This window comes from Salvia hispanica, chromosome 1, assembly GCF_029641045.1.
Source record: "Salvia hispanica isolate PSC_SH4W2 chromosome 1, Shi_PSC_v1, whole genome shotgun sequence".
Taxonomy (NCBI): domain Eukaryota; kingdom Viridiplantae; phylum Streptophyta; class Magnoliopsida; order Lamiales; family Lamiaceae; genus Salvia; species Salvia hispanica.
In genome coordinates, this window is record NC_142692.1 from 25,271,193 (window position 1) to 25,280,495 (window position 9,303).

A 9,303-nucleotide genomic window follows, 5' to 3' on the forward strand; every position below is an offset into this window, starting at 1 on the left:
TTTTTCATTTAGAGCAAGGCTCACGGTTTTCCAACATTTGATGAATAAAAAAAAGAACATCAATCACTAGCGCGCGAGTCGCGAACATAAAGAAGTGAGGTGTGAGGGCACTTTAGCTCATACCAAAATTGAAGTATTCTTTTTAAATTTAAATTTATTCAAATTCTATGTAAATATAATTATGTAAAAGCCCTATTAATAAATTGAATAATATAAAAATTATATTTTAAAGGTAAACTTAAAAAATTAGCCTCTTGTTATAAAATAATGATATACTAACATTATTTTAAAATTACAACCTATAAACAACTAAACAAAATTATTTGTAATACCCAATATTAAAAAATAAAGAGGTAATCGATTTAGAGTAGCTTGAAACTTATAGCAAAATAAATTGTCGTTGGACCTATAGAAACGTTAGCCCAATCCAACATTCATTTTGCAAACCAAACAAAGCCTATCTGTTTCCACGTGATTAAACAGTGGCCCATGTCAGAATTATTATTGAAAAAGAAACAGTGTTCTTACAAGCTCGCATATATTATTCATTCATTCCACTTAACATGTTCACGTTTATTTAATGGCACAAATTTTTTTGAGGAATTATTAAATAAAATAAGTAGAGAGAGAAAAAGATAGTTGAATATTTTAATAAGGAGAGAAAAAGATAGTTAAATATTTTAATAAGGAGAGAAAAGAGTGACTTATTTTAATTATACAAAGAGAACATTTTTAGTGAGACAAACTAAAAAAATATGGATATTTTGAGTGAAACGGAAGAACATGTTTGTGTTTTATATATGTATAGTTAGTTATATACCAAGCGAGTACATGTTTAATTAGATTTGTATAATTAGAATAAGGTGGAAATACTGAAATTCGTCGAACATTAATACTTTTCTAATAGACCAAGTAACATGGGTCATGACTATCTTGGCCTGAAGCTGTCGACATATAATAAAATTATCGACTTGTAATATGGTGGGTGCTCAATTCCAATCTTGTTAATCACTTACATCTAGCAAGAAATATTTGTTGATATATTTGTTTATTTATAAATGTATCGCGTATAATTTACTAATTTACTGTTAACCCCGATTACATTTCTCAAACTTCAAATCTAAATAGGCAAAAATACATCTAGTTAAAGGTCCTTGCACTTTAATTTTTTATTTTGATACATTCTTTTATAAATTTTTCATCTTAATTGGTCCTTATATATTTAGGTTTGTCACTAGATTATTTTTCAAAGCAAGTATTAAATCTGTTAATAAACTTCACCATTAAATATATTTTATTAAAAAATTCTAAATCTTGTTCTATGTCAACTTGGTAATGAAAATTTCTCATCTATAAAATTGTGGATACATCTCCCCTTATAAGGTCATTCAAGAGGATTTGAATGTCATAATAAGGTCTTTCAAAGGGGTTGAATGTCTCATTTCTAATATGATATTAAAATGGACCCAAATCGACGATGGATTTCTTTATAAATCTCTTGTCTTGTTTGCCAATCTCTTGTCTTGTTTGCCTTACATGTGAAAATCTAATATTCATTCCTACCCACCATGTATAGGAATGTATTAAAAAGCTCTTAAATCTTGTTACACATCAAGTTGATAATCATCCTGGAAAATCTTAGTACTATCAGTTAACTTTTTAGAATAGAGAAAAAACCAATCCTATTGTCAATTATAGAACTACCTTCGTCCCTCAAATATTGACACACTTGGATCCGGCACGGGTTTTAAGAAATGTAATAGAAAGTGAGTTGAAAAAAAAGTTAGTGGGATGCGAGTCATACTTTTAGAGCATCCACAATGGCAATAGGTCAGCCATAGGTCAGTCACTCTCTCTCCCTGCCACGTTATCAGCACTAAAAATTCACCTGCCACATCATCATTTTAATCAAATAGGCTAGCCTAAAGCCAGCCACAGGTTAGTCGCAATAAAAATAATTCAAAAACAATTACATTTACGGAATTAAATTTAAGATAAATTACGGAATTAAATTTACGAGACATATACAGGAAAATTCATTAATTTCATTTAAATAAAAAAAGGTACATAGATAAAAAAAGTACATAATTAAAAAAAAATAAAACCGGGCTTCCACACACGAGCCCTGCCTCTCTCTACTCCTCATCACCGTCGCCGCTGCCACCCGCACATCGGTGGCATCTGAGCCGCATCTAAGCCCCCCATCTGTGCCCTCGCGGCATCCAAATCGACCCGCATGCTCTCGAGCATCGAGTGAAGAAACCTCTTCTCCGTGGGGTCAGTTGCGACCCTCCAATCTTGGAAGACCTTGTACATCTGCTCCCCGCGTTTTCTGACGCGAGAAGAAGGTGTACGCGGGTGGGGGAGCTGCCGTCTGGACCTCCTGGGGCGATAGGGAAGAGGATCCCCTCGCTGCCCGTTGCGCCCGCTTTTGGCAAACCGGGCGAGTGCGGCGAGCAAACGATGGAGGGGACGGGAACTCCTCAGCATCCCGGGGGAGGTCGTGGGAACCGCCGCTGCCGCCGCTGTAATCGCGGGAATAGTTCAGCTTCTGCTTCTTCGGCCACCCAGCGTTGACCCCCGCCCGGAACTTCTCGGAGACCTTCAGCACCAGATAGCAGTTCCAGAAGGTGAACTCCTTATAAACCCCCGGCTTGCGGAACTAACTCTCCGCTATCCTCCGGCAGTCCTCCTCAGTCTGCCCACTACTCATCATGTGGAGGGCGTTGGCGTACAACCCCGAAAATCGGCCGACCGCGGCCCTGATGCGTTCCCACCCCTTCTGGCACTCCTCCCCGCTGTAGTCCTTTCCGAGCGGGCAGTTCCTCCTGCAAGCTGCTCTAATCTTAGCCCACATGTTGACGATCCGCTGGTTGTTCGCAACCAGCAGATCGTCGCAAACCGACAACCACGCCTTGGCCAGGGCGACGTACTCCTCTTCCGTCCACTTCCTCTGTGTGGTGGTGTCGTCAACAGCCGGCTGCGACGACTCGCCGACCACCTAGCTCTTCCCCTTGTTCTTCTTCTTCTTCTTTGGCGCGACCCGACCCCCCCTACTCCCCCCGCTGGAACGGCAGTGTCCGCCTCCCCGATATCGATCCCCAGCTCATGTAATGAGAAACGGTCATCCCCAGTGAAATGCGTCTCCACTGGGGTCGGCGTGTGAGACGAAGCCGTCAAAAAATCAAGAGTGGGACGATAAACCGTGTCCCCCCCGGTGACCCCTGCATATCGGGCTGCATCTCTCCCTGCCATACCAGCATCATCCCCATCATCTGTTGTAGCATCTGCTGCGGCATCTGGGGCATACCTCCCCACCCCGGCGTTGCCTGCCCCCCGCTCGGCATCCCCCCCTGCGCGCCCGCCATCAACCCCATCAATCGTTGCCAAGGGTTCATGTTGTACCCTTGGCCCATCTGCCCGCCCATCCCGCCCATCTGCCCCCATCCAGACCCCACGGGTACCGTGGGAGTCTGAGATCCGCTCGTCGACGGACTGGACTCGTTGTTGTTATCCATCGCTCGATGTTGCTCTTGTATAGAAATTTAGAGAGAGAGAAAACTCGTTAATACAAGTGGGGCAAATGAAAATGAAACTAAAATCGCGTATATATAGTGTTTCAAAAAATTTCAAAAAATAAAAAATTGCGCTGGCCGATCGCGAGCCTGCAATGGCGGCCACCGCATCGGCGAGCGCTCGCAAATCAGCGTGCGCTCACCTATTTTCTCGCCGAAAAGGCGCTGGCCGATTGCAATGGTTCGGCTAGCCGACCGGCTAGCGACGCGAATCGGCTAGCCAGTGTGCTAGCCGCAATTGTAACGCCCCGCTTTTTCGAACCCAAATTTTCGGGTTATAAAATTTTTGCATTAAATACTTTTAATGCTATGGAGTATGTGGATTAATTGATGAGTGATTTAATTACATGATTTCTTTGTGACCTAATTGCGATTTGGAGTTGAGATTTATTTGAATAGTCAAATAGATGATGTGACTATTGAATAGTCAAAGATGTGGAAAATATGACGTGGCTGTTGAAAGGTTAATGTGTTGAAAATATGAGGTGGAAGTAAAAATGGTTGTTTTTGTGTGAATACTTTGATGCGGAGTAATATAATTGTGGCGAATTATTTCCCAAGGGATGAGTGAGACTAAATAGGATTTTCATAAATATCCTACACATTTTAATTGGAATTTTCGACCCTTATTATTATTGGAGAAGGAATCCTATTTTTCTTGGATTTAATTATTTGCTTGGGATAATTATCCAAATTAAATCCAAAGTCCAATTATTCTATGGAATTTTCGACCCCCATGTTTATTTCATGGAGATTTTCGAAATCTCTTATTTTGTGGGAGAAGGAATTATTTTATTATATTATTTGATCCCTTATTTATTCTCCTCCATGAATAAATATAAATATTCAAGCATATCTTACCATATCTAAGAAGATCTTGCCATATCCTATTTAAATTAGGATTTGAATTTAAATCCTAGGCATAAAAATCGCCTACTCCATAATCATTTGGAAGGATTTATTATTTTATTCTGATCCGTTATATTTTATTCTACTCCGTAAAATATCCAAATAAAATCATAGGCTAATTAAAATGCCTAGAATTCGAAATTCCCCTTATTTCTCCCCTAATTCACGCCAACTCCTCCCCAAATCTTCTTAAATCTTTAATTTATTTAATTAAAGATATTATATCTTGCACTCTATAAATACATGAGAAAACCTAAACCTAGAATCAGATAAAAATCGCCCCTCTCTCTCAAATCACACCTCCCCACTTCTCCACTTCTTCTTCAACTTGTTTTCTATTTTATTCAAGATCTCTTCATTCTTTACCAAGAATTGAAGTTGAAATTCAAGATTTGTTGAAGAATCAAGGCTATTACTTTATTCTACCGTTCGTTCTATCAAGAGAAGGTATTTCTATATCAATCATTTTCTCATCTAACCAATTAATCAGTGTTCTCGAACCCTCATGCATATAGATCGAGTGAAAAGGGAAACCAATTGATGAATGGGATGCATATGTATGTGTGTGGATCGTGTGTGTGTGTGTGCGCCTCGGTGTGCGTACGTGTATATTGTGTGTGTGCGTGTGATGTGTGTTGTGAAACACTCATGCGTGACACGTTTTGATGACAGATCTGGAGTTGTTGTGCGAATAAAAAGTGATACAATAAGCATACCTTGATTTTGAATGGTGATATTAAAACGAAGTAATGGGAAAAGGGAAACGTTGGGAACATGCATGATTTTTGAATCAATGATGGAGACTGATTTGTGATACACATAATTTAAAGGTGATAATTCGCGCTCTCAGCGTGATAGCAAGGGGAAGAGAATACTTGCGAGCTAAGCCGACGAGGTGGGCTTTTCTTTTAAAATAAGGACATCGTCCTAAATCTTTATTGATGAGAATGAGATCTGTGTTATCATGCCTTGATTTGTTTTATCGTGCCTATCCCTTGTGGCTATGCCACTATTGATTTAATCGAATTCGGATCCTTGTAGAGCCGCAAACTCTACTTGGGTTAGTGTACACCTATGTTAGACCGCATGCCAGCGTACGGGTTGGCCGGTCTAGTGACCTGGATTGCGGCCGCATTCCTTGTCATGTAGAATGAGGATATGATAAAAGTCGATGAGTAAAATGGTTGCGCGACCGTGATTTTGGATAAAGGATATATATTGTGGTGCCTCGGGCCTTTCTAAAGATAAAACCCCTATGGACACTTGAAAATGGCATGATAACTATATTTGTGATAAACCTGTTTTCAGCATAAGTCCACTAAGTATGTTTATAGTACTCTGCACTGCATGTGTTTTCCCTATGTGCAGGTTGAGCGGTGACGAGCGGTTGACGGTGTTGAGCAAGGACATAATAATAATCAGTTTGAAACTCCGAGTGTAGTTGTGTCTTCATACATAGCTTCACCCTTCTCTTGGTTGCTTCCGCTGAAACATGAATCTTAATATTGTTTGGTTGAGTTTGAACTATTTTATTTCGTGGGAATATTGAGATGTGATAGGGATTGGATTGTTTCTGAAACCTTGTCATTTTGGGAATGCTAATTGTCATGGCCCTTTTTCATTGAATCTCATTGCTAAGGCATTATTCTTCTCTTACTTAATTTTTCATTAAATACTTTGGTAAAATCCCTTTAAATGAAACCCTAGCCTATGATCTTTGCTGCATTTAAGTTCGCCTAGTTAACGATCGCCGTATTTATTATATCCTAGAAGGGCGGGTCGTTACAACAATTGTGGATGCTCTTATAATAAAATGTGAGTAAGAATGAGTTAGTGGAATATGAGTTCCACTACCAAAAATGGTAAAAAGTGAAGTGTATCAAACTTTCAGGGACGGACCGAAATGATAAACTGTGTCAAACTTTCAGGGACGGAGGTAGTATTACGTAAATAGTACATTTTGTGCGTCACAAAAAGGAAAAAATTCTTCATGAAAGTTGTCATGCTTTATTAATCGCTTTACTAGAGCGAGTATTGAATTAAAATGTTACATTTATTTGACAAGGAAATACATCAACAAGCCAGAGATTTGAAGAACAAAATACACACAAATAAAATTACGTCAACAAAGTTAAATGCTGTAGAGCTAGAGTAAATCTTTAAAGAATGATATAGTAGTATCCATTTGGAAATTAGCATTTGGGAAGATCAGCAGGTGGTGGAGGCAAAGTTGTATCCGGTGTGGGCCCATTCTCAATTATAAAAGCATTAGATAAACCCCACGGCACGTGTGCATCTATATGGCAATGTACGAACCACACCCCTGAAAAATATATCAAATTTGTTACTACTACAATTATGCATATTTTAAATACTATACATGTAGGAGTACATAAATAAATTAATTAGTTATGATATTCACCTGGATTATTAGCTCGGAACCTAATGACCACCCACCCAAAGGCGGGAACTACAACAGTATTCCGCTCCTGTGGATTGACCAAGTTGAAATTGGCAGCATCAGTTTGGGGATTGTAATTCCCAAACCCTTGCGCCACCACGTAGAAATTGAGGCCGTGCAAATGCATCGGATGATCATCCGACGACAGCACCGCCGTGTTCTGAAACACCATCTCCACCGTCGCGTTGTACTTGAACACCTTCACCCTCGTCCCCCTCGCCGTGGCCATCACCGCCGGATTCTGCTGATTGGCCGGGTTCGTGTAGTCGTACGTCACCGGCGGGTTGTCGGGGAAATCGGCGGTGTAGATCCCGCTCACGTTGTTTACGTATGCTTCCATGATCGACAGCCTCTGCGGGAGCTCGAACGATACGTTGTTCATAGACGCCGCTAGCATCTGACCGCCCGGCCCGCTGCAGGCCCCGGTTGGAGTGTCGCAGGGGCCCGGGACCAGGCCTAGCCCAACCGTCACAAACATGCGCTCGTCTATCTCTAACGGGACCGGGGTCCAGTGCGGGCTGCTGGTCAAACCGGTCAAGTTGCTTAAAAACGCGTGCGCGGTATCGCTGTCTCTGGCGTTGGGCATTACCGGCATTAAGGGAGGCGACAATGGGGATGCTCCGGCGTATGACATAATCGCGGTGGTGGAGGTGTTGACGAATGGAGCTTGAGGGGGGACGACGTGGGAACTCGCCGCCATGTAGTAGTGGCGGGGGGCTTGATCGGCTGTCATCAGCGCGTCTACGGTTTGGCCCGGGGCTATGACCAAGACGTCGGAGTCATAGGGGTCGGTGTAGGATGCATCCACGGCTACTACTGTGAATTTGTGGTTGGCAATCTTGAAGAATACTGGAGTGTTGAGTGCAGCGTTGATTACCCGGAGAAGATAGGTCTTTCCTCGCACCAACGTGAATCTAACCGTATCTGTAATTATTTTTAAAATATAAATTTATTAAATTTTTGTTACCAATTAAAATTAAAAAATAAAAATTTAACTGGTAGGTTAGTGCAAAGAGAAAACTGAAACTACTGTAGATAAGTTTTAAAGGTCTTTCCTAATATTATCAATTGATTTCAAGATAGAAGCCCCATGAATTTATATCAACTTATTAGCATAGAGTAAACTAGTAAAACGATATTATTAAATATTAACGTGGACTAACTTTTAGAGGAGCATGGGTAAAGATCTCCAGGCTGGCCGTTAATAGTTAAAGCATCAGACATATTAGGGGGTCTCCCCATTGAGACAGCTTCCTCCTCAACGTCCATGATGTTGGCATTCCACCACTCGCCTGCACCATCCACACCCAATACTCAGTTTCAATTAATGACTACTTGTATGAAAATGCAATGATATTACTGACCTACGACGATTGGGATTTCGCGGAATGGCGCTGGGAATGGGTAGGTGCGACCGCGTGCGGGTCGGATTATAAGGGCTCCATGAACTGTGGTTCGGAGGGCTTTGAAGTGAGCGTGCCACAAGAGAGTTCCTTCTTGGCGGGTCACGTTGAATCTATAGGTGAAGCTTTGACCGGGTCGAATCGGGCACTGAGTAATGTATTCGGGGCCATCGGCCCATGCGCTCATTAATTGGAACACCCCGTGCCTACAAACATTCATTATTTAGTTGAAAGTGCAATAATGCAAACAATATTGTTATGCATTCGAATCCAATTAAGTGAAATGGCATACCAGTGAATAGTGACATTATACGGTGATATGTTATTGACACGAACAACAAGTGTATCACCATCTTGAGCCACAATAGCTGGTCCAGGAAGACCGCCGTTCACCGTTGTGATGACTTGATCTTTGCATAACCGATTCATTCTAACATTTCCCACCTGCAATTCAGCATGTTCAATTTCTCTCGATGCATGCATGATAATTAATATAATTAAAAAGGAAGACAGCAGAGAATCAAAGAAATAAAAGATTACATTAAAAGTGTGTCGCACGATTAGAGCAGAGGCAAAAGATGAGGAGCAAGCCAAAAGAGCCAAGGCCCAGGCTAGGAACACCAAGGAACGACGCATTGCTACGTAGTTAAGATATGGAGGAATTAATGAAAGATATAAAAAATCTGAAATATGGAGCTTAGGAGGTTGATGAGATGGATTGGTGAAGAAACTGAGGCATATATGTCTCTATATATACCAAAACATATTGATCAAGTCAACTGCATAATTTCAAACAGTATGGATATGTATTTTTATAATCTAGTGGTAAGAATGTGAATTAGATAATAGTAAAAGGTCAGATTTTTCCATAGATAATGTTGTGCGTTGAAAAATATATTTTCTAGTCACGAGGTTTGAGACGGCGAATCTAGCACAAAATGAATTGAATACTATT

At 40.8% G+C, this 9,303-nt stretch overlaps 1 protein-coding gene across 1 annotated transcript; it reads right to left on the reverse strand.

Moving 5' to 3' along the window:
• Positions 1-6,490: 6,490 nt before the first annotated feature.
• On the reverse strand, positions 6,491-9,053 carry LOC125219996 (laccase-7-like). The gene is made up of 6 exons (XM_048122096.2): positions 8,889-9,053; positions 8,641-8,792; positions 8,310-8,554; positions 8,109-8,237; positions 6,907-7,869; positions 6,491-6,807 (listed from the first exon to the last, which is right to left on the reverse strand). Exons 1-6 carry the CDS (start codon positions 8,982-8,984, stop codon positions 6,677-6,679), a joined length of 1,716 nt encoding a protein of 571 aa, XP_047978053.1. The 5' UTR covers positions 8,985-9,053; the 3' UTR covers positions 6,491-6,676.
• Positions 9,054-9,303: the final 250 nt, after the last annotated feature.